Here is a 26,130-nt window from a genome sequence, read left to right on the forward strand (position 1 = left end):
TCCCCACCCCACTGACCCCAGATCCTCCAGAATTCCTTTTCCCTTGTCTTCCTGCCTCTGCAGCTCCTCAGAAACCAGACAGAAGATCTGCTGCCTAAAACAGCCATCTAACTGTTTAGGTCAATGCTAAAGGAAATCAACCCTGAACATTCATTAGAAGGACGGATGCTGAAGCTCCAATACTTTGCCACCTGATGCGAAGAGCCAACTCCTTAGAAAAGACCCTGATGCTGGGCAATATTGAAGGCAGGAGGAAAAGGGAGCAACAGAGGATATGGTTGGATGGCATCACGGACTCAATGGACATGAGTTTGAATAAGCTCTGGGAGATGGTGAAGGACGGAAGCCTGGTGTGCTGCAGTCCGTGAGATCGTAGAGTCAGACACAGTTGAGCAATTGAACAACAACAAACTGTTTAAGTACACATTTGACCTACCTGTGTCATGTTTCCTGCAGAGACACATGATTCTGTAATTCTAATTCCTACTCTAATCCTGATATTTGGCCTCTGTCACAGGATTATTAGAAGGTTTGAATAAAATACACTGTGTAACAGTGCTTGGAAAGCTGCAAAGGACTGTACAAATATTACCCTAACAATCATTGTCACAGATTAAAAAAAAAACCTCCTCTGAGTGTATCTTCTTCAGTCTGATAGTGCTGGTGGGTACAGAGGAATGGGGTTCCTGATATTCCTGAACAAAACTCAGGTCTGCCCTGCCCTGCTTTTGTGCTGAGCACCTCAGAAATGGCAGCTGGTTTATGGTCTTTTTGTACCTTAGTTTTCATAATTGTGGGCTTCCCAGGTGGCTCAGTCGGAGAAGGCAATGGCAAGCCACTCCAGTACTATTGCCTAGAAAATCCCATGGATGGAGGAGCCTGGTAGGCTGCAGTCCGTGGGGTCGCTAAGGGTCAGACACGACTGAGTGACTTCACTTTCACTTTTCACTTTCACACGTTGGAGAAGGAAATGGCAACCCACTCCAGTGTTCTTGCCTGGAGAATCCCAGGGACGGGGGAGCCTGGTGGGCTTCCATCTATGGGGTCACAGAGAGTCGGACACGACTGAAGTGACTTAGCAGCAGCAGCAGGTGGCTCAGTGGTAAAGAACTCAGCTGCCAATGCAGGAAACTCGGGTTCCATCCCTGGGTCAGGGAAAATCCCCTGGAGGACATGGCACCAACTCCAGTATGCTGCTGCTGCTGGTAAGTCACTTCAATCATGTCCTACTCTGTGCGAGCCCATAGATGGCAGCCCACCAGGCTCTGCTGTCCCTAGGATTCTCCAGGCAAGAACACTGGAGTGGGTTGCCATTGCCTTCTCTGAACTCCAGTATACTTACCTGGGAAATTCTATGGACAGAGAAGCCTGTCAGACTACAGTCCATGGGGATCCCAATAGTCAGACACGACTTGGCTACTGAGCACACATCCACCTTCATTAATTGCCCCACTGTGGCTGTGCATGGGTGCCATTATTTGTGGTCCCTTATAGTTTCTTTGTATCCTGTTGCTGGAGTTGACATCTGTCCAGCTGCAAGCACTCGGGTCGAAGGTCCCAGGTTTCAGTCTGTGTCACCCCAACCCTTCTCTCCTGAAACAGGTCACAAACTCTCATGTGACAGATGCCCCCTCTATACCAGGAGGAAAAGAGCAGTCTTATTTCCAAAGACAAAAGCTCACCAAGAAGAATCTGAACCAAGCTTTGCAAGTTTACTTGCCTACCTCATATTCCTTAACCTGTCATGTTCCTCCATGATTCTTCATGCTTCATCAAACCTAATGACAAACACACACACACAAAAAAAAATAAAACACAGTCCTGCTTCTTTAGGTCTTCATCTCCTTATCAAGACTCTCATGTCATGTAAGTGAAGTGAAAGTCGCTCAGTCATCTGACTCTTTGCAACCCCATGGACTGTAGCATGCCAGCCTCCTCTGTCCATGGAATTCTCCAGGCAAGAGTACTGGAGTGGGTAGCTGAAAACTTTATATAAATTTGTATGCTTTTCTCCTGTTCATTTGTCTATCACTTTACTTTTTCAGACCTGAGGAGAATGAGGAAAACTTTTTCCTCCCCTACAAGAGAAAGTTTCAAGTGGAGAACAAGGAACAGCCATTTGGCCAGAAAAGACTACAAAATAGTATGCTGGAATGTTAAATACTACACACTAAGTTGCCAAAAATAGTATCACCGGTAGTGAGACAAACATCATATACTTCTGATACTGCACTGAGGAAAGACATGGTATCACTTTTGTGGTATTGTCTGCCAAAAACATAATGTGAATCCAATCATAAAGGAAAATCCTAAATTAAGGAGTATTCTATAGAACGCAGACTGAAGGCAGGAAAAAGGGACGACAGAGAATGAGACGGCTGGAGGGCATTACTGACTCAGCGGACATGAGTTTGAGCAAGCTCCGGGAGACGGTGAAGGACTGGGAAGCCTGGCATGCTATCCTCCATGGGGTCAGAGTCTGACACGACTGAGTGACTGAACAAAAACAACTACAGAGTAACTGGAAGAATCCTTCAAAAATGTCAAGGAAAAGAAAGTCTGAGATATTTTTCCAAGTTAAATGGAGCTTTTCTTTTCCATTTTTGGCACCACACAGAAGGCAGGATCTTAGTTCCCCAACCAACAACAGAACCTGGACCCCCAGCAGTGGAAGTTCCAAGTCCTAACCATTGGACTGCCGGGGAATTCCATATCCATACACGTATTTCATATACATCTCCTTCTGATTTAGGTGCATTTACGTGGGTTTGTCACTTGCAACCAATGGACACCAGTGGAGAGAACCCCGCAGCACTAGAGGGCAGGGACCCTGATGTCCTTACTTTGTACCCCCATCTCTAGAATACTAGTAGCCACTGTTGGGATTTAATCCACATCAGCTGAAAGGATGAGGGTATCTGTGCTGCTCCTAAAGAACAGATGGAGTCTATTGAATCCAGAAGTTACGACCCAATTCATAATACACTTACCAAGCATCCACATTGTGCACGAGGGCTGCTCCAAGTCCCAAACTAAACATGGAGGTTTCCCAAACCTAATCTTAAAGGGACCACAAAATCTGTTTGACAGCAACATGAAAAAAGTATAAAGTTACATCAGCTAATTTCAGAAAACCAAATTTACAAATTTCAATACAATATTTCACTTCAATCTTTCACTCCTGTGAATACAGGACATCCGCTGAATACGCAATTTACTTTTCTTCAAGGGGATATTTATTTATTGCCTATTTTATTTTACAGCAAACTTAAATGTATTCACTTTTCACAAATGGAAAGTGGAAATCAAGGTATCTCTCAAATGTATATGCTGAACCAAACTTCTGTTTTCAGAGTTCAGCAGTCAGTCATGATTTTGGTCCAGGGCCACTAGTCCATGATTTCAAATAGTTGATGATCCTGGCAGTAACTGGAACAAAATCTTCTCTATATGTGACAATCGTTTCCACATAAAAGCCTTTTGGGGGCTCAGATAGTTCGTTTCTTGAGGCATCCTTTTGTTCTCCTTTATCACCTTAAAAAAGAAAAAACAGGAACATCTGCATCATTAACTTTTATCTTTTTTTATTAAAATATAGTTGATCACTAACTTCTAACTATACAGCAGCCATTAGAATTATTAGTAGAGTCTTGAAAATTAAATAAACTAAGGGAAGAATTACCCCACCCCATCAGATTCCTGGCACCATTTTCTGTCAAAAAATTCTTTTAAAAAATGACCACTACAGGGGACTTCCCTGGTAGTCCAGACGCTAAGACTCTGAGTTCCCAATGCAGGGGTCCCATTTCAATCCCTAATCAGGGAACTAGATCCCACATGCCACAACCAAGACACCTGAAGTCAATAAACAAATGTGTTGGTTTGTTTTTTTTCAAATGACCACTACAGAGATAAATGTTTTAAAACGCTCAATACTGGATATGTGTGCTTTCAGGCCACTGGTAATTTTCAACACCAAATGAAATCATCAGCACAGTTTTTACATAAAAAGCTTTACTGAAATATATTTTCCATATACACATTTAACTCACTTAAAATATATAGTTCAGTAGTTTTAATCTTTTCAGATCTGTGCAACCAGCACCAAATAAAGTTTAGAATACCAGACACAAAAAAGAAAACCCTGACTTTCTTAGCAGTCGCTCCCCACCAACTCTCACCTTCAGCCCCAGGCAACCCCTACTCTGGAGGAAACTAGATTTACAGCCCATTTCTGAAAGCTGGACAATTTCCTCTTTGGTAGGTAATCTATTGGGAAGATTTCAATACTCCAGCAGGTCCAAGTCCTGAAATCTGAAAAAATTTGCTCGCTGAATGGGAGGACTGATGCTATAGGGGTATCGCCTCTTTAAACTACCCTCTAGTGTCTTAGCAGCAGCAGTGTCTTTTGACATTTCACCGGGAACCTCGCAGATTCCTCAAATTCTGAGGACAGGGACGGCCTCATTCATTAAGTCAGCAAGGTCGAGGGAAAAGGCTCTAAAAGGCCTTTCCCGCCTGGTTCCATGATAACGAGCGGCTCGAAGCAGTCGCCCCCGCGCACCGTAGAATAAACCTGGGAAAGTGGCACCGCGGAGCCACTTCCGCTAACCGCCCGGACACGGCCCACGCAAGGCCGCGGGTCTGCGGAGGTCCCGCCCGAGAGCCGTACCTGGCGGCTTGCTCTTTTTCTGACTCATAAAAATCAAGGAGCCCAGCAGGGTCCAGGCGCCCAGTCCGTAAACGACTGACATCCTCCGGTACCAACTAAGGGCTTGCGCCGGCCGCATGACGCCGCCGCGTACACCCCACTCCTCCGAGTCTCTGGTGAAGGCTGGCCTTCCGGTCTGCGCGTCACCGCCGGGGCCTCCAATGAAGAGCCGCTCTGGGCAGGGGCTGCCGACGCGGGCCCCCGGTGCACCCTGGGGCGTGTAGTACGGACGTCCCGCCCGGAAAGAACTCAGGAGGTGTGGGGCTGGACTCGGGGGCTTCCGTCTTTTGCCTGGAACCCACGACCTTGCCTTCCACGTGACGGCACTCTATGACAGCTTCTCTCAAGCAGACCTCTCAGTTTAGTTGCTCAGTCGTATCCGACTCTGCGACCCCATGGACAGCATCACGCCAGGCTTCCCTGTCCATCACCAACTTCCGGACCTTGCTCAGACTCATGTCCATCCACTTGGTGATGCCATCCAACCATCTCATCCTCTGTCGTCCCCTTCTCCTCCTGCCTTCAATCCTTCCCAGCATCAGGGTCTTTTCCAATGAGTCAGTTCTTTGCATCAGGTGGCCAAAGTATTGGAGCTTTCATAATTGTAACGGCATGCCTTACAAAGACTTCAGGTGGCACTTGTTTTGGGGTTTCCCCCCTTTTTTTTTTGACCCCTTAGGTTGTGGGATCTTAGTTTCCTGACCAGGGATGAACCCAAGACCCCTGCACTGGAAGCAGAGCCTTAATTACTGGACTGCCAAGGAAATCCCCTGGCACTTATTTTTATCGGAATATAGTTGATTTATAGTGCTGTTAAGTTTCAGGTGTAGAGCAAAATGAATCTGTTTACATATACATAGATTCCCTCTTTTTTAGATTCTTTCCCATATAGGTCATTCCACAGTATTGAGTAGAGTTTCCTATGCTATAGATTAGGTCGTTATTACTCCTGGAAACTAACAGAGTCCAACAAAAGAAATTCCTAGATGATAGTTGTCATAGCAATTGTGTGTTAGTTGCTCAGTCATCTCCGACCCTTTGCAACGTTATGGACTGTGTAGCCCTCCAGGCTCTTCTGTCCATGGGATTCTCCAGGCAAGAATACTGGAGTGGGTTGCCATGCCCTCCTCAAGGGGATCTTCTGGACCCAGGGATCAAACCCAGGTCTTCTGCATCCCAAGCAGATTCTTTACCATCTTAGCCATCGGGAGGCCTATGTAAAAGGGGACATAACCTCAAAACAAGAATGAACTCCACTGGGTAGAATAGCTGGAATTTTTATAATTGAGGTAACATTGGTTTATAACATTTTTCACATGTACATTATAATTCAAGTTCTGTATGCAATGCAGTGACCTCACTACCACAATCCCTAGTTTCCCTCCATCACGGTAAATAGACCCCCCCTTAATCCATTTCACCCTTCCCCATCCCTCCTCCACTGATAACCACCAATGTGTTCTCTATATCTCAGGTGAGGGAGGGACAGTGCCACTCCAGCCCATTTGGCCTCAACAGCTGCACATATTTCTTACATTTCCTTATCTGTTAATATTTGGACAGTAAATGAAGATTAAGTTCAGGAATTACTTATTGGAGAATTTACATAAAACATACTCAAGACTTACACAGAGACTTCAGAAATCAAATATGTATTAGCATTATTTTAACCAGGGCTTTCTTCATCCAGATTTATTTCTTTTCTGATCATTATGATTTTCATGTAAGCAAGTTGCCAAAATACATTACCTCTGATTTTATACAGACTCTAAAAGTCAGAATACAAAAAGCATATAAACATCTACCAATACCAAAATGTTTATGACCTTATAATTTTATGGAGTAAGAACAGGGCACAGATAAGGAATACAAATAAATTAAAATCTAAAGAGTTACTAACAATTCCTTTGATTATTTATTAAAATCCACTGGCAAAGTAAAAGGAATGTTAAGCCTTTATAAACAACTGTGAACACAAAGTGACAGTGTTTTCTTTATTTCCTGCCTATATCCTTAGCTCAACAAGCACTGGAGACAGCCAGCTTCTTCAGATGGTCCATGAACACCTGCAGGCTAACATCATCAGTGAGGATGGGTGCTCCCGTTTCCTGAAATAAAATGACAAGGGTTTATTGGCAGGTATCTTAAAAGATGGTTAGAATTCATGAATTAGGGACTTTCCCCTCAGGAAACTAGAAGTGCTGTCCCTCTGCCAAGAATACTCCTGCCACCAATCCCTATCCCTTACCGAGCTAATTTTTTCAAGTGAAGCACAGCTTCCTCACAAAACCCTCCCTGATCCACTAAGATCTGACCATCCCTGCCACTACACAGTTCTGAGCACATGCTCTCTTACTTCATCCTCTGTGTAATTCTCAGGACTCCTCCATGGCTGGCTCCCACATGACAGAATTCAAAAAAGCAACAAACTCACCATTAGGAGTAAGAAACATTAACATCCCCTCTCAAAAACAGAGAATTATACAGATAATCAGCAGGGGTATATAAGACTTCAACATCACCATCAACTAACAGGACCTAGCTGACATTAGAATGATCTATAAATCTATCCAACAGCAGAATACCCAATCAAGTGACCACAGAACATACAGGCCAAACAGACCATATCCTGAGCCATAAAACAAACCATCAAATTTTTTAAAAACTGAAATAATGCAAGGTATATTGTTTAACCATAATGGAATCAAAATAAAATCAATAACTAAAGACAAAAAGAAAATCTCCAGAAACGAAACAACACTTATAATCCAAAAGTCAAAAAAGAACTCTCAAAGGAAATTTTAAAAAATGTATCAAACTGAATAAAAACAAGAAAACAACAATCAAAACTTGTGGGACACAGCAAAAGTGGTGCTGCAAAGGGATTTAGAAGCACTGAATGCAAACAGTGGTCATGTATGGACGTGAGAGTTGGACTGGGAAGAAAGCTGATCGCCGAAGAATTGATGCTTTTGAACTGTGGTGCTGGAGAAGACTCTTTGAGAGTCCCTTGGACAGCAAGGAGATCCAACCAGTCCATTCTAAGGGAGATCAATCCTGGGTGTTCATTGGAAGGACTGATGCTAAAGCTGAAACTCCAATACTTTGGCCACCTCATGAGAAGAGTTGACTCACTGGAAAAGACTCTGATGCTGGGAGGGATTGGGGACAGGAGAAGAAGGGGACGACAGAGAATGAGATGGCTGGATGGCATCATCGACTCTGTGGACATGAGTTTGAGTGAACTCCGGGAGTTGGTGATGGACAGGGGGGCCTGGTGTGCTGTGATTCATGGGATCGCAAAGAGTCGGACATGACTGAGCGACTGAACTGAACTGAAATGCAAACAGTGAAGAAGTGAAAAGTCTCAGATCAATAATCTAAACTCCTACCTCAAGAACCTAGAAAATGAAAGATATAAACCCACAGCAAGCAGAAGAAAATAAAGATTAGAGCAGAAATCAATGACCCAGAAAATAGATAAGAGCACAAGAAAAGGAAATAACAGGTATTCAGATTGGAATGGAAGAAATAAACTGCTCCTACTTGCAGAAGTCTGTAAAAAATCCCAAGGAATCTACCAGAAAACTCTCAAAGGTAGTAAGTGACTCAGGATGGTCACAGGACACAAGTCTACAAAAATAACTTTACGTTACGGTTGCTGACTTATGATTCTTTGACTTTTGACGGCGTAAAAGCAATACTCATACAGTAGAAATCATACACCACATTTTACATCTTGAGTTTTGGTCTCTTTCCAGGCTAGTGATACACAGCCCCAGTCTCCTGTAATGCTGGGCAGCTCCCAGTCAGCCACACTAATCACATGGGCGAACAACCAAGACACTTACAACCATTCTAACCCAGACAACTGCTCTGCTTTTCACTTTCAGTTCAGTATTTAATAAGTTACATGAGATACTCAATACGTTTTGTGTTATTATAAAATATGTTTTGTGTTAGACGGTTTTGCCTCACTATAGGCTGATATAAGTGCTCTGAGATATTTAAGGTAGGGCAGGCTAAGCTACGATGTTTGGCAGGTTAGGTATATTAAATGCATTTTCAACTTATGATGTGTTTATTCAGATGTAATCCAACTGTAAGTTACAGACCTGTACTAGCAATGAACAACTGGACACTGAAATTAAAAATACAGTATCACTGAGAGTCACTCAAAAAAAAAAAAACTGATAAAAGAAATTAAAACAGACTTAATAAATGGAGAGACGTACTGAGTTCACAGGCAGGAAAGCTCAATAAAGGTGCCAACTCTCCCCAAATTGACAGTTTCAATGCAATTCTTACCAAACTTCCAGCAAGATTTTTAAAAGACAGATACAAGATTATTGTACAACTCATATGGAAATTCAAAGAAATCAGAATAGTTAAGGTAGTTTCGAAAAAAAGTGACAGAAACCAGTCTACCTGATTTCAAAACTTAACTATGCAGCTACAATAACCAAGACTGTATGGTGTTAGTAGAGAAACAGAAACATAGGTCAACAGGACAGAACAGAAGCCCCAGAAGTGGACTGACACAAATATGCCCAAATAATCTCTGACAAAGATGCAAAAGCAATCAATGGAAGAAAGGTAGCCTTTTCAAGTAATGGTACTGGAGCAATCAGACACCCATAAACAAAAAATAAACCTAAGCCTCACATCTCATACAAAAATTAACTCAAAATGGATCACAGACTGAAATGAAAATTTAAAGTAAAAAAGTCACAGGAGATATTTGGAATCTAGGGTAAGACAAAGATTTCTTGACAGCAAAAACACAATCCATTAAAAAAAAAAGTGCACTTCATAGAAATAACTTTTGCTATGAAAAGACCCTGTGAAGAGAATGTATACACAAACCAGAAGTGAGAGAAAACATATGCAAACCATGAATCTGACAGAAGATTAGCATCAAGAATATATAACTAACTCTCAAAACTCAATCGTTTTTAAAAAATCCAGTTAAAACATAGACAAAAGACACAGACTTCACCGAAGAAGAAACACAGGTGAGAAAGCACCAAAAAAGATGTTCAACATCACTAGCTACGAGGAAAATGTAAATCAAAACCACAATGTTATACACTCACATCTGTCAGAACAGCTAAAGTAAGAATAATGACAACATCATATGCAGACAAGGATAGAGAAACGACGTTTCATACATTGCAGCTGGGGATATAAAAGGAGACAGTCACTCTGAAAAAGAGTATGGCAGTTTCTTTAAAAACTGCGTAACTATCAGCCAACTCAACTAATGAACTCCTAGGCATTTATCACAGAGAAATGAAGACTAATGTTCAAGAAACTTGTACAAGAATATTTACAGCAGCTTTATTCCTAATGGCCAGAAACTGTGAATACCACAGCTGTCCTTCATGGGTGAATGACAAACTGCAGTATGTCTATACCATGGAACACTACTCAACCAATAAAGGAGCAAATTATCCACACATCCAACAACCTGGATCTCCAGATAAGCACGCTGAGGGGAGAAAGGCCAATCCCCCAAGATTATGTGCCATGGGGTTTCATATATGTTCACTGATTCGCAAAAGTTTCTGCTATACAGCAAAATGATTCAGCTACATATACATGTGTAAATATATTATTTTTCACACTCTTTTCCATCACAGTTTATTACAGAATGTTGATTATAGTTCCCTGTGGAACCTTCTTCATGAGAAAATTATAGAAATGGAAACCAGGAAATAAGCTGCCAGGTATTAGGGAAAGGGTGGAGGCAGGAGGGATGTGAGTGTCACTATAAAAGGCAACACAAGAGACCCTTGTGGAGATGGAAATGCGTATCTTGACCTCATCAATGTCCATGTCCTGGTTATGATATTGTTATAGCTCTGCAAGATGTTACCACTGCGCGAACTGGGTTAAGGTATAGGGGATCTCTCTGTGTTATTTCTTACAACTGCATATAAATTTTTAAAATTACCACCCCCAAGAATGCTCTAAGAATGTACAATGAAAAAGAAGACTCATTTGAGGGAGACACAAATGCTGGGAATAATCAGATGAAGAAGGAAGCCGGAGCTGAGAAGTGAAGAGGAGGGAGGAGGAGTGGTGAGCAGGAGCAGAGGGGAGACAAAGCAGGAAGCGGAGGGCTTGGGGAGACGCTGCGTGTCTCTGAGGGGAGCAAACGGAAGTCACAGTTCAGCATCCGGTCCTTTGGCCTGAACCCATCGAACTCCACTGTGCACTGCTCAAGGGGATCCACACGTCTCCCCGCCCCCAGCCTACACAGTAGACTCAAGTCGCCCCCTTTCCACGGTGGACAGGTTCCAAGACTCCAGTGCCTGAAACCACACACGAGTAGAATGGAACCCTGCATATACTAAGGTTTTCTATACAGGTGTTTCCTATACTGCCTGTTTTCTATACAGGCAGGTGGTGCAGACAGCATGAGTAGGTACACCAGACAAAGAGAACACATGTGAGAGGGACAGGAAGGTGTGAGGCTTCATCAGGCTACTCAGAATGGTGTGTAATCAAAAGTCAAGAATTATTATTTCTGACCACTTTCTCAGGTAACTGAAACCTTATTAGCTGAAAATGTTGGTAACAGAAAATTTCTATATTATTCTAAGTTTTCTTTCCAGCAAAACACCCAAATTACTAACTCTGGGCCAAAAAGGATTCAATTTGTAGCATTCATTTATTTTCTCACTTTGGGTTTTTTTTTTTTTTGGTCACACCATGTGGCTTGCAGGATCTTAGTTCTAGGGCAGGGCTCGAACCCTGGGCCCTGGCAGTGAAAGCACCGAGTCCTAACCACTGTACTGCTAGGGAACACTCCAATTTGTAGAATTTAAAAGCAACATTTTAAAAAAGTAGCCTGGCCCCTCCTCAAATTCCTGACAGTTACTCACCTGTCCCCAAGCATACAGGTTATTGTGTGTCTGAGATGGATTCACTTTGGACAAAAGAAATCGAGCCTTAAAAAAAAAAAAGTAGATTTAAAGATTAAAAATGGCATTAATATTAGTTTAACAGGGAAAAAAAGGTCTTTACTTTTTTTTTGGTTAAATTAGAAGTTATTTTACCACATGGGAACCCGTTTGTTCAGTTTATGGCCGAAGGCTCTCCATTCACTGGGCTCCTGAAACACGGGGTGTATTTTACTCTGGTAATCCTCTCCATTTCACACCAGCATATTCTAACCACTCATTTAGAAAGAAGTCGTATTTGGAAGCCGACCTGCCTGCTGATTTCGATCACCACATGAAATACTGACCAGGCTGTGTGGATTTAGAGCCTTCAGGAAGCATCATGCACAAGGCCAGCAGAGCAGCAGGCCGAGCTGGCTCACCTGGCTGCCCCCATGCTCCGTGTGGATATACCGCGGCATCGGGAAACGCGCCTGCAGGATCTCCTGTGCATCGTCCAGGGGCGCCTGCAGGAGGTGCTTGAAGTTTTCATACTCGGGCATGTCCTGGTAGCCTGCCTTCCGCCACTGGGCTATGGTCTGCAGCAAACAGACAAATCACAACTTGTTGAAATGCTGTAATGACAGTCTTGGGACGGCACTGACATTCTAATGCTCCACCTGGGACCTGTTTCTAGTGACAAGGTCTTAAGTCAGGAAAGACGAGTTGCAGAGGGGAGCCAAGTGGATCTGATCAGGATACCCCCATCTGAAAAAAGTCTCAGGTTATAAAACGCCTGTTAATATTAGAAAACAATTTCTTCCTTGCAGGACATTTGAAATCACTTCTAATGTACAGACACCAGAGAGTCAAGTCAGTTGTTAAAAAGAAATTAACTGAAGGTAAAGAATGTATCAATATATAATAGAAAAAAAGAAAACATCCTTGAACATAGAGGATTTTCTTTTGAGGAATCCCTCCTTTCCTTAGGGCACAAACCTCTCTGAGAAAGAAATGAACACCATCCACAGCCATCCTTGGGAACCACAGACCTGGCATAAGGGCTCACTGGGCCATGTTATCTCAGATAAACACTCTAGTCCCAAACTTAGCGGTGTTTACTAGTGACTCTAATGCAACTCCGAAAGGGCAGTGTGAATATAAAAAGTTCACTGAGAAAAAGTAAACTGATTCTGCCTGACAACTCAGAAAGCAATACATAACAGTGATTTAAAAGGACGACCTAAAAAAAAGTATGGAGGTTTCTCAGAAAACTAAAGACAGAACTATCATATATGACCACTTCTGGGCATATATCTGAAAGAACAAAAACACTAATTCAAAAACATATGTGCACCCCAATGTTCATAGCACACTTCTTACAACTGCCCGGATATGGAAGCAACCTAAGTGTCCATCAACAGATGAATGGATAAAGAAAATGCGGGATATATACACAACAGAATACTACTCAGCACTAAAAAAAACAACAAAATGTTGTCATTTCCAACAACATGGATAGACTTGGAGGGCGTTATGCTAGTGAAATAAGTCAGACAGAGAAAGCTAAATACTGGATCAGCTCACTTATATGTGGAATCTGAAAAATCAACAAATTAGTGAATATAATGAAAGAGAAACAGACACAAAGATCTAGGGAACAAGCCAGTGGTTACCAGTGGGAGGGGGAAGGGGCAGGACAGAGCTCAAGGATGTACTTAACAACGTGAGAAAAGTAACCTTTAAAAATTGTGTAAAATATTTTAAAAATGTAAAAGGACCACCTGAGATTTATTTATAGCAAGTAATATTGAAATTACTAAGTATCAGTCAGTTCAGTTCAGTTCAGTCGCTCAGTCGTGTTCAACTCTTTGCGACCCCATGAATCACAGCACGCCAGGCCTCTCTGTCCATCACCAACTCCTGGAGTTTACTCAAACTCACGTCCATCGAGTCGGTGATGCCATCCAGCCATCTCATCCTCTGTCGTCCCCTTCTCCTCGGGCCCCTAATCCCTCCCAGCATCAGAGTCTTTCCCAGTGAGTCAACTCATCATATGAGGTGGCCAAAGTACTGGAGTTTCAGCTTTAGCATCAGTCCTTCCAATGAACACCCAGGACTGATCTCCTTTAGAATGGACTGGTAACCAAGGTCTTACCTCACCAAGATAAATGACAATTTGGAAGAAAGTGTCCATGAGCAGAATTCTGTCAGCAAGAATGCTGCTGCTGTCCAGGAGCACAGGCTGCAACACAGGGAGAGAATGGCATGGGTCTTCCCTGGTGCCCACATGGCCACCTGCCAGCCCCCTGCCCAGGGCCAGCCCCCACCCAGAGCCAACCACCCCTCTTCCCTCCAGGAAGCTGCAGGGCCAAATATACACTGCAGGGAGGTTCACCCCTCTTCGTGCCAAGTTCCCCCTTTCTGCTGACTGGGCAGCTCTAGGTTTCAACTTTGTACAGGAAAGAGATTTAAACAATCTCTCATCAACTGGGAAGCAAGATAAATGTTATCTTCTGCTCTAGGAACCAGAAATAATTGCAAATTTTGTTTTGTGCTAGAAATAAACTCTATCAGAGACAAATTTCTCGCAAATCTACTGTGGTAGATGACAGAGAACTACAATGCACACGTGAAAAAAAACATCCTTTAATACCAGTTTTAAAGTTCATTTAAAAAAAATTTGGTTGTGACTTTTATTTCAATAATAAAAGTATACTTAAACTCATTAAGGAAAATCTGAAAATTTCTACTAAAGAGCAACAAATATTGACATTGTGGTTTATTTTTTTATAGGTTTTCATTCCTGGTGGCTTTTTAAAAATCATCTTTAATCTAACATAAGGATTTACTTTATTCCGTTACATAAACTTTGTGAATATTTCTGATTACTTAACTTCTCTACTATTGAACATTTAGACTGCTTTCTAATTTTATGCATCTTGTGACTTTTTCCTACGCACTTTTTTTTTTTTAACACTCAGAAATGCTACTAAATTACTATGAAGACTCAAAGATTTCTCTCTTACAGTTTTGCTCTAAGAGTGAACTTGCTAGACTAAAGGCACTCCATATCAGGTGATTCCTAGTGCCCAGGGCCCTTACCTCTGGGGGCCCATGGAAGGAGTAGGAATACAGGATGGGCTGGATCATGATGAGGGACTGGGTGAGGTCCTGCCGGGCAAAGTGGTGCCGATAATACGAAGACTCGTCAGGGCTGTTGTTGAAGACTTGAAGGAATGGAGACCTTCTAAGATGGAACATGAACTGCATTTACAAAGAAAAAAGAACAAAGCACACAACTGTCACCTTCCTAGACCCCCAGAGAGCAGAACTGCCGCCGCCCGGAGGCAGGAGAACCAGCCCTCAGGACCAAGGCCTCCAGGCACAGTGAGCTGAGGCTGGGATGGCAGCCCATGGCTGGGGAACAGGGAGGGGAGAGCTGAAAGATGACCGTTCTTTCCTGAGGTGAAAGTGGCCGAGATTTACTGCTCAACAATCGAACATACTCAACACTACCAAACTGTACACTTAAAAATGGGTGAGAGGGTCAATCGTATGCTGTGGGGTTTTCACTACAATTAGAAATAAACATTTCTAAAAAAGAAGGGGTTCTCTGGGGAAGTCAAAGTTTCCACATGGAAGGGCCAAGGCGGAGGAGCCTGTCTTCTTGTGGGCCTCCTTCTAGCCTCGATGGCTCGCACACAGGCCAGACGGACACATGTCAGAACCGCCCAGCCAGCCCATCCAGTGAGCTGGGCTCTCGAGCCTCCCTACAGTCCTAGATTCCAAGCTACACAAGCTAAAGACTGAAATCTAGGTCAATTCACCAAATCGAGTATCTGATAAGGTAATACCTGTTTGTGTACTAAAGTCCTAACAAGTTCCCTTAAAAATGAAAGTCTGCTTCTTCCTACTTATTCGTTACTAAGGCATCCCTGAGGGAAGGAGGAAAACACTGAGTTTGCCTCCTGTTCTGGGGAAGCTGCATCTGTGAGGGGCCCAACCTACACACCCCAGGCCCGGCTACAGGGCTGGCTCCCAGCCACCAAGTGAAACAGGCGCCTAACTCTCAGCAGACGGCAAATCAGAGATCATGCCATGGCCTCACAGCAATGGGCCTGTTCTGCCTCTCCCCAAAGTCTGTGCACCTGCTCTCTGGGTGTCCCCTGTGTCTCCCAAGGGGCTCAGACACCATCTGACCTTGACCTGAACGATTTTCATCACCTACAGATGAAGTCTCCAAACACATCGAGTCTTCACTTTACCCTGAGAGCAGTGAGCTTTATTTATATGACTTTTTTCTTCTTTTGTTATTTTAACAACATGTATTACTTACCTGAGGATATAGAGAGAAGGAATCTGATAACCTAAATGACATGGGGTCTTCTTTGTTATACTGTCCAAACTTCTGACACTGGTGAGAGAAAACAGGAAAAACAACAACAACAAACTGAGCATTACCTGAAAACTCCTGGGAAGAGGGCCACGCCCCTCCCTCACCTCCACCCCTTCCTGCTCAGCCCAGTGCTGCACCCAGCACCCAACACTTGTGTGTGGGGAGTGGGGAGATCTGGGAGGAGCTGGAGCCCCGCATCCTAACAGCTCCCATGCAGTGCCGGCTGGAAGGGGCTACAAGAGGCATCCCAGGCAACTCTTCCATAGGAAAACCTCCAGGACCGGGATAACCTAACATCCCAGCTCTCTACCATTCCGCTGTCCTCTCACAGGCAAATTTATGAATGTTTTCTCTTCCTGCTCTATTTCCTCTTCATTTCACACACCCTCTGATCACCAGAGGATCCGACTGCCCACCGTTTGGAGAAAGCTCATCTCTGGCAACAAGCCTCTCTGCATCACATTCTTGCAGAGACCTCACCATCATAAATCCTCTCCTGCTGTGAGCCAGGGGACCCCCAGCCTCTTCAATTTCTCCTGTCAGCCAGCCACTAGAGCAGCAATTTCCTGAACCCCATCATCGAGTGACTGATCCTCCTCTGCCTGGTCCGACGGCCCGGACCCCACCCTCCCCGACTGCGGCGGGCTCCTCCATCCACTTCCTCACCTCCTTGTCTACAAACCGCTTGACGGCCAGTGAGTATCACCAATGTCCCTCCCCCAGATGCAGTGCTGACCTCTGACCTGAGCTCCTTCAGGACCTCTCCTGACTACAGGGGAGCACTTTCCTTGGACATGCTTTGCAAGTTCACACTCAAAATAAACTATTTAAAAAAAAAAAAAAGGGAGATTCCTTTCCTCCACCTTCAAGCTGCTCTCCTTTCCCCTTTTCCAGAGCTCCATCATTCCTGCAATTACCCACACTTAAAACCTGACTCTGCATTGATTATTTTCTTTTTTGAGTCCACAGACAGTTTGACCAGGTTCAATCAATCCTCCTCTCAGCATACATCCTGATTCCAAACTCCCTCTCCCCTCCAACCATACCACCACCACCCTGGCCTCTGCCACCTGGAGCCAGAAAAATCCTCCATGGGCCTCCCCAACAGCAGCCCTTTCACCCTCCAATGGATCTTACATGGTGACAAGTGGTGTGAACACAAGCATCACGCTGCTGACACACCTCCGCTTAAAAACCACACTTGCCCCTTCCCCTCTCTGACTCCACAAACAGGGCACCGCGCGAACAACCTGCATGGCTGCTATCCCACTGCACACTCAGGCACCTGTGACTGCAGCCTCTGCAGGTCCCCACACACACTGACCGCGCACTGTGCCCACAGGCTGGCAGTGCTGCACCCCACCTTCCCCCCAAACCATTCAAGATCTAGAGGGAAAATGCAGAAGCCCAGCATTCACAGGGACTCCTGAGTCAACCCTCAACACATTCAGGTCTACACCATCATCTAAACAGCCTGTGTGTGGAGCCTCTTCCCACTTGTAAGGTAAGCCCTGGAGAAAATGAGTATTTGACACTTCGTTTACACCCTTCTCAGAATCACCAGTGCTTGATGTGAGGTAAGCAACTGATAAAACTCTTGTTTATGGAAAATATAAAATAATAGGTTTGAAAGACAGTTTTCTTTTCTCAAAAGTAGAACTGAGACCAAGACCAAACTCGGTGCCACTGCCCCCAACTCACCAGCCGGATAAGCTGTCGGTCCAGCCACCGGAGCACGTCCGGCCCCTCCTCCGACTCAGTTCGGAACACCCCCAGCCTCGCCATCAGCACCGCCGCCGCCTCCTGGTCAAATGCCGCTTCGATGTGCTTCAGCTGGCTCTGCACGTCTGCCCAACTGACCAGACATCCCAGGGTGAGGGCCAGCTCTCACACTCACACACGCACCTCTTCTTAATCTCTGTTTTTACACACACACACAGGCTCTCATGCTCACACACACACCTCTTCTTAATCTCTGTGTTTTTACACACACACACACAAATACTACTCAGCCACAAAAAAGGGAATTCTATTCCACCATTTCCGACAACATGAATGGACCTAGAGGGTGCTATGCTTACTGAGACAAGTCAGACAAAGAAAGACAAATACTAAATACTCTACGCTTTCACTTACATGTGGAATCTAAAAAATGAAACAAATGAATATAACAAAATAGAAACAGATTCACAAATAGAGAACAAGCTAGCCATTGCCAGTCAGGAAAGGGAAGAAGGGAGGAGCATAAGAGGTTAAAATCTACTGTGTATAAAATAAACTGGTTACAAGGACATACTGTACAGCACAGGGACTAGAGCCAACATTTTATAATAACTTTAAACGGAGTTACAACCTATTAAAGCATGATATCACTCTTTTGTACACCTGAATCTAATGTGTGCTTGGTTGTTCAGTATGTCTGACTCTTTGCAAACCCATGGACTGCAGCCCACCAGGCTCTTCTGTCCACGGGATTTTCCAGGCAAGAATACCAGAGTGGGTTGCCATGCCCTCCTCCAGGGGATCTTCCTAACACAGGGATTGAACCCAGGTCTCTTGCACTGCAGGCAGATTCTTTACCAACTACTTCAAAAAAGTTTTTTTTTTTTTTCAAAACAAAACAAATGAGGTTGAGGCCTTTATGTACTGACAAGAAAGGTGTCCTTGACACATTAATGAGAGAAGCTTATGCGCATCAACACAAAAGCCATCGCGTATATAATGCACACACGTGGTACATGACTGCCCAGAAATGGGATTATGGACAGTGAAGCCAGCATGGTAATTGTACTTCACCTCAGGGGAGGCAGGGAGACCCACTCTTTACATAACTACGTGCTGTTTGAATCTTTTCCAAGGACGGTATGCTTATGGGTCACTTATTTGATAAATAAAATAATGAAAAATCATTTTTAAAGAACTTATCCCTACTAAAGGAGCATCTTCTAAGCTGAGTGAGCTGTGATGCTGCCTCCTCCCCTGCCCCCTCCCCTACTCCTGTCTCCACCCTGCTCTGATCAAATGAGCCAGCAAGGGCTGGTGGATCGCAGAGATGAACAACTAGATACTAGAGTCCTTCCACAGCCAAGACCAGGGGCTCAGCAGAGAGGAAGCTGGGGTGCTCACTTGCGGGCAACGGTGGTCACACGGATGCGCCGCTGGGTGCTGGAGTGCTGGTAGTGCGTGACGACCTGGATGGCGCCTCGGCCTCCTTGCGGGATCGGGGCGTTGTGCTGCAGGGCAAGAGGCCAGCACCCTGTTACTGTCAGTGCAGGACCCCACACAAGCAGTCACAGAGGCTGCAGGTGTGTCCTAAGACGACCAACACCATGGTGACAGCAAGGTTCTCAAGGCGTGTTGAATGTGACACTTAAGATCAGGGCTTTTCACTGTTTATAATTCTTATCTCAAAAACAGAACCAGCTGGGGCTCAGTGACAACTTACAGGGGTGGGATGTCGGGGGAGGTGGGAGGGATGTTCAAGTGGGAGGGGACATGGGTAAACCTATGGCTGATTCATGTTGATGTATGGTAGAAACCAATACTGTAAAGCAATCATCTTTCAATTACAAATGAATAAACTTTTTTAAAAAATTAACTAAAGATAAAAATTAAAAGAACACTGGAGTGGGTTGCCATTCCCTCCTCCAGGGTATCTTCCCGACCCAGGGATCAAAAAAAAAAAAACCTAACAAGAGAACCATATTCAAATAAACACTGAACACAACTTAACGATATACATGCTGAGCGGTTCAGGGAGGAAAGACACTGCATGACTGCAACTTGCTTCAAAGGCCAGCCATTGAAGAAATTGAGGGAAGGCTGGACATGTTAATTACAGAACCTCTGTGGTGGCTTTGGGCTATTCACCATATAATTCTACTCATTCTTCTGCATGTCTGAGTATAAAACAATAAAATCCTGGAGAAAAACTGACACACTCATAAATTCACCAACATTATGATGGCTGATAAAAGCCATTCCTCTTCTGATGACCTTATCAGTTCAATAAAGTGACAAGGGCAATCTCCTGTCTGACTCTGACCAAACCCAGAAAGAATAAAAAAAAATGATGCCAGAATGGTATCAGGCCCAACACAAGCCCAAAGTAGCATCAGCTTCTGGAAAGAGAAACCAAAGGCCACCGGTCTGTAATAAACCAGAAAACACAACGCGGAAATATGACTATTCACGAAGAAATCCAGCCCACCTGGTTGACGACTTCAAAGTAGATGCCGAGCGTCGTCGTGGGATCCAGGCCACAGATTTTCCACTGGCTCGTGCCACCGACACCAAGCTCCTAGGGGTGGGAAGAGGAATTAGAAAGAATTAAGACAAAAAAGAGACTCCAGCGATTAACTTCTAATGACAAGTACTGACTCTGAGAAGGGCAGGCCCCTAAGACTATCTCACTCCAAACGAAAGCCTGAATTTCAGGCATTCCCTGGCAGTCTAGTGGCTAGGACTCTGAGCTTCCATTGCAGGGGGGCACAAGTTCGAATCCCAGGTCAAGGAACTAAGATCCCACATCTGCGTAGCACAGCCAAAAAATAAAATCTAAATTTCACTAAAAAAGTAAAATTACAAGCCAGAACAAAGTTTAACACTTATTACAATGCTTTAAAATCAGGCTTTTCAAATGGGCACTCTGATCATTTTTCATTACATCTCTGAGATGTATCTCTACACAGACACACATAGTGCAGAACACTGACGTCAACTGAGAGGATCAAGTCAGGGACAGGGAAGAAGTAAATACTAGAAGAGAAAAGAACCACCTGCTTAGCTTGAAAGATCTGTGTTTCCCCCATTGTTACTAGACTAAGAAATAATTACAGACCTTGAGCTGTCAAATATTAATTCTTCATCCAATTCCTTTATGCAAAAGCTACGTATAAATTCTTGGTAAGAGAACTGAGATTTTAGCTGTGTGAAGGCTGTGTCCCCAGGGAACTTTATGTTGAACAGCTGAACAGCTCCCCAGTGATAAGAAGTTCACTAAAGTCTGAAGGGTATCACAGCTTTAACCGTAACATCAAGAAGAAAAGCTATAGGTATCATACACCTAGAACCATGAACCAGGGTCTGAGACATACATTCAACACCTCACTAGAATACGGAAAAGCATCCTTGGAGAGCAACACGACTGTGCGTTGAGAGTCATGACACCTCTCATAGATTTCTTTGAATCCACCCGCAGTGTATAGTGTCAGCTGAGGACAGCTGACATCAGTCCGGTCACTATAGAGCCAGGCCAGGAGCCTGTGTCCCCAGGGAACCGAACCAGCATCTGAGGAAGGTGATGCTCAGGCAGAAGAGGGAAGAGTCACAGTGAAATCAGGTCATAGCTCCCTGTGCTTCATGAGACTTTCCTGAGAAGATCGTGAGATGGATGGAGGTCTGGGTGTTCACCCTCCCTTTAACTCCTGCTGGGCAGTGAGGCCACCCCCAGGAACGAGGGCGAGGAAGTAACAAGGGCCTGCCCGCCTCCCTTTCTGGCCTTGTTAGCCCTTCTCTCCAATCTCTCCCCACACTGTCCAACTCCATTTTTAATACATGAAACTCATTCAAATTTCAGATCCACACGGTTCAGAGTACTGTCACCCAAATCATGCCACACTAGCCTAAGCATTATTTTAAATTGAAGGTCATTTTTTAAAAGCAGACATAAAAAAACTCTCCATCCTCCTCCTGCCAAGAAGGCAGAAGCTTCTGAAGTAACCACCAAGGACACGCTAGGTGCTGATTAGCCCAGAGGTGGCGTGGAAGAATGTGTAATGACTTGTGCTTAAAAAACCCTCCTTTTTCATGAGCTTCCCCGTCTATCTACGTTTCCTCCATCTGCCACTCCTCAGACTCCAAAGTCCCTTTCCTCTGTGTTGTCCCTCTTTTACAGATTTATTGCTCTTCTGTTAAGAAGCAACTTACTCCCAAGTTATAAGCACCCCTTGCAGTTACTCATCACTAGGCATGTACATGCTGTGTATATGTGCAATGCACACATTAACAAACTTGCTTGTTTGCCTCTTGTTAAGCTGTGTTTAGTCAGGTCCCGAACAATGAAACTGACACGGGCAGAGGAAAAAGGACAATTTTTGTTCCTCCCCTACAGCACCAGCCGCCAAGTGTGGTCACAAACTATCCAGAGCCCCACAAGGACTTCTCACTAATACACAAACTCCTTAAGTAAGCATTTATCCTGCCCTGATCAGAAGAAAATGGAAAGATGGAACTAGGAGATCACCATTTTATTGAGATGCAAATACACTGAAATGCAGGGTTATGGAAGGATAACCTAATGCCATCAGGGGAAAGTCTGCTGGCAAACAAGATACTCGTGTTGTGCTATCATCTCATTCAACAGGTTTCCTGCTGAGGCAAAAAGGAAACAGCCTCTGTACCTGAAGGATGAGCAGTATCAACTCCCCACAAGCCCGGCTGGAGGCACACAGATCACTCAGGAAGTGTGAGCCCAAAAGGGTTTCACTTGCATCTAATCATCCGACCAGCCTCCACTTCAAAGCAAATATATGACAGAAAACAAGTCAAATGAAAAAACAGACACACGGAAACCTCCTGACACTCAAGGATAGAAGATGCTGGCACTTGGATCTGTCTCAACAGACGTCATCAAACAAAACAAGCCAGAAAGCATAAACAAAATGACAGGAAGTCCACTCTAGATCTGAGAAGACTGAGGATACATAATCCCAGATGCAATGCTGGTTAGAGGGAAAAACAGCTGCAAGGGCACTTGGAGAGAAAGCAGGGAGAGAACGTGACCATGTGTTAGATGGTATTAGGAAACTGCTTTCCTAGTGTTGAGAATAGCCTTGTCTTCAGAAGCTGCACACTGAAACACGGACTCAAGACATCTGCAATGTGTTTTCAAAAGCAAAATAAGATAGCGAATATGGCAAATAGAGGATATCAGATAGGTAACTCAAATGTGGCCAACAAGAGGACAGAGCGATAATCCTGACAAAATGTCCAGGATTGATGACCCTAACCGGTGGGGAAATAAGATTCATTATGCTCTTCTCAAACTTTCCAGTGTGTCTGAAAACTGTACTTCCCTTGCCGTTGCCTCCTCCATCCCCATCCAGAAGTGTCATGGCTGATCCCTGCTGGACCCCAGAGCAGCTCAACAGTCTGAACTAATCGACAACACCTTCTGAGGCAGATTCTAAGTCTACGGGGAATATTTAGGAACAAGGAAGCCTCCCTAGGCCCCACTGAGAAACAGGAGTACAAGTCCCTTAGTACTTGGGGATGATGAGGGACTCATCAGAGGGGCTTGGGGCAGCAACCTACCTCACCCAGAGGGTTACAGGAAAATTCTCGCAAATTACCTTGCCTCTGGCAACTTCAAATGTGCTCTAGGTAGTCACTAGTGAAACATTCACTGCTGAGGACAGAACTCTGATGTGAAGGGTGAAATCTACATGGGCATCCCTGGTGCTTCCCCTGGGCTGCTCGCTGAATCCTCCCGATAGTGCTATACAGTAGGTCCCATCATTCCCTGTATTTCCCAACAGAGACGCTGAGTCTGGGATCTGTGAAGTACCTCGTCCTGATCACCCTCCCCCTGAGTCCACATCCAGCCCTCCTGTCCACCCTCAAGTTGAACATGACCGTGGGGAAGGACATAAACAACATCACCCTGCCCAGAGCCAGCCTGGACAGGCCTCGCTGGACCACTGGTGCACCCTTGGTAGCTGAAGTGTGAGAAGAGGAAGCGGGCCACCAGCAAGGCCATCTCCCCATCTGGTAAGGGCTGAACCGTGTTTCCGCGCACTCAAGGAACACCAACGTCTGCACGCAAACAGCGTCACCCACCACCCAGCCAACTCAAATGGTCTCTGAGAAGTGAACAAAGGCAGTCCTTCCAAGGGCAATAAGCACATGAGTTTATCTCTGACGGGTTATGCTCCATGGAATGGAACACCTGGTGGTTCTCTGGTGCAACCACCCAAGCAGGAATAGCAGGTCGGGGGGACCTGGGCCTGGCTCCTCCGTGTCAGCTCTGACCCTTAGCAGGACACCGAACCTCTGCGAGCCTCAGCTTCCTCCTCTCTGACCATTTAGATGGATGGATGGAAAGACAGAGATGACACAACCCCTCCTCCCCTCTGCACAGACACAAACCAACAGGTGACACAACAAAAGGTCATCCAGCTTCAACCCATCTAAGCGGTCAAATCTGGGACACAGGAGGGAAAGGTGAAGTTTTTCTTACGTTTTCTGACACACACGGTCCTTTCACATTCAGAGACACACAGGGTCCGATGGCTCCCGCAACCTTCAGCTCCCTTGAGGTCTGAGACAGAATTATACAAGAGCACACAGTTAACAACCACTAAGAACCACCCTCTTACACAGGACACAACTAAAACTAGAGGAAGAAACAGCAGGGTTATCACTTCACCCAGAGAAAACCCTACAGGGATTCTAAGACACAAAAGCTTACACAGTTCTCCATGGCTCCTGTGAACCGATCAGAACTTTAATAAAACCCTCCTTGAGAAGCAGCATATCTTTGTTCCAAAGATAATGCCACATGTCCTGCTTTCTCAAAGTCGAAATGACTGTGCATACAGAGGACAGCAATTCCACCAATACTATGTTCTTCTCCAATGCCACGAACCTGCTGTAATTAGTTACAGCAAACTTGCTGTCTTTATCTTTAAAAATACTTAATCAGGGACTCTGACATAATGAAAAGGCCAACATACTCGGATTTTTAAATCTGAATTCATTTCAGCAAAGTCCATTCTTCATCTATTTAAATAAACCTCAAACATTTGATGATGTCTTGTGAAGTTTAACCCAGATGATTTACTCATTATCGCCAATTCGCAAAGTAATATTTACCATCGTATTTTCTAACGGTCATTTTGACTGTTTTCTCAGTGACTCAGGATCAAGGGGACAGGTCTACAGTCCCTGAGTGGAAAATAAAAAAGCCATACTCATGATGCCGCTCTATTTAAGAGCACTCTGGTTGGTCTGCACGCAGGTGTTATGCACGAATCAGTGGCTGAGTGGGTGCTCAGCCTACCACCCATAATCTAAGGCCTGAACCTGCGGGGAGAGCAGACAACTCTGTGTTTCAAACACTGATAAATGCACAGGTCATTCTTGAGAAGAAAAGCGACCAGGGATGGTGGGATTATTTTGCTGGGAACTTCTTATCTTTAAGTGCCCATGTCCTGCGGGGTGAAGTTTCCCCAAAGCCAACTACTAAATAAGCAGGAACACTATTCTTCCCTTAAATCTTTAGAAATCTATTGTACCTTTACTTCCAAAGTAGCACCAAATGCCATTCGGAAATTGCCATTAAAATCTTTACTAAAAATTCTTTGGAATGTCTGCTTGAAGAGAGAAGTGTTGAAAGAATCTCCCATCACCATGTAGCCTCTAGAAAGAAAAAAGGAAAAAGAAAGTGAACCTTTAGGATGACTGAAAGCCACTCAGAGGCTTCCTGAGTATTGACAAACAATTAATTTAGAGAAGAAAGTAAAAAACAAGCATGTCTATAAAGGTGCCATTGAGAATATACCGCTTCCTAATGGTAACAGCCAGTTCAAGCTGTACTCAGGAAAGACACTATTTTTAAAACATGAAACAGAATTCTTTAGAACAGAGCTTGTATCTTGATCACTACAGCAGTTATATAAACCTACAAATACCTCACAGAACTAGACATACACAGAGATTTTGAAAATGAGTGCATGTAAACACTGGTGAGAGCCAAGTCCAGTCCATAATGGAGTTAACTGTATAGACTAAGTCAAGTTTCCTGGTTGTGACATTGTGCTGTATTTATGTAAGATGCCACCACTGGGCTCCAAAATCACTGTAGATGGTGACTGCAGCCATGAAATTAAAAGACGTTTACTCCTTGTAAGGAAAGTTATAACCAACCTAGACAGCATATTAAAAAGCAGAGACATTACTTTGCCAACAAAGGTCCGTCTACTCAAGGCTACGGCTTTTCCAGTAGTCATGTATGGATATGAGATTTGGACTACAAAGAAAGCTGAGTGCCAAAGAATTGATGCTTTTGAACTGTGGAGTTGGAGAAGACTTTTGAGAGTCCCCTGGACTACAAGGAGATCCAACCAGTCCAT

The 26,130-nt window shown here is 44.3% G+C and overlaps 2 protein-coding genes across 3 annotated transcripts in view; both read right to left on the reverse strand.

The window, feature by feature from the left end:
* Positions 1-3,200: 3,200 nt before the first annotated feature.
* Positions 3,201-4,860, reverse strand: SMIM26 (small integral membrane protein 26). Its single transcript, XM_055430483.2, has 2 exons — positions 4,673-4,860; positions 3,201-3,534 (listed from the first exon to the last, which is right to left on the reverse strand). Exons 1-2 carry the CDS (start codon positions 4,788-4,790, stop codon positions 3,368-3,370), a joined length of 285 nt encoding a protein of 94 aa, XP_055286458.1. The 5' UTR covers positions 4,791-4,860; the 3' UTR covers positions 3,201-3,367.
* A 1,487-nt stretch (positions 4,861-6,347) lies between these two features.
* SEC23B (SEC23 homolog B, COPII component) overlaps positions 6,348-26,130 on the reverse strand; it is a 34,362-nt gene continuing 14,579 nt past the window's right edge. For both annotated transcript variants that reach the window (XM_055430471.2, XM_055430463.2), the window contains exons 11-21: positions 25,294-25,417; positions 24,237-24,317; positions 20,208-20,297; positions 19,124-19,230; positions 17,699-17,852; positions 15,938-16,015; positions 14,704-14,865; positions 13,757-13,843; positions 12,042-12,197; positions 11,602-11,667; positions 6,348-6,819 (exon numbers count right to left, since the gene is read on the reverse strand). In XM_055430471.2, the coding sequence (XP_055286446.2) occupies positions 6,730-6,819; positions 11,602-11,667; positions 12,042-12,197; positions 13,757-13,843; positions 14,704-14,865; positions 15,938-16,015; positions 17,699-17,852; positions 19,124-19,230; positions 20,208-20,297; positions 24,237-24,317; positions 25,294-25,417 (1,195 nt within the window). In that variant the 3' untranslated portion in view covers positions 6,348-6,729. The remainder of the gene's footprint in view (positions 6,820-11,601; positions 11,668-12,041; positions 12,198-13,756; positions 13,844-14,703; positions 14,866-15,937; positions 16,016-17,698; positions 17,853-19,123; positions 19,231-20,207; positions 20,298-24,236; positions 24,318-25,293; positions 25,418-26,130) is intronic.

This window comes from Moschus berezovskii, chromosome 15 (assembly GCF_049115385.1).
Source record: "Moschus berezovskii isolate FMDL1 chromosome 15, NW_MosBer_1.0, whole genome shotgun sequence".
In the NCBI taxonomy this organism is placed as follows: Eukaryota; Metazoa; Chordata; class Mammalia; order Artiodactyla; family Moschidae; genus Moschus; species Moschus berezovskii.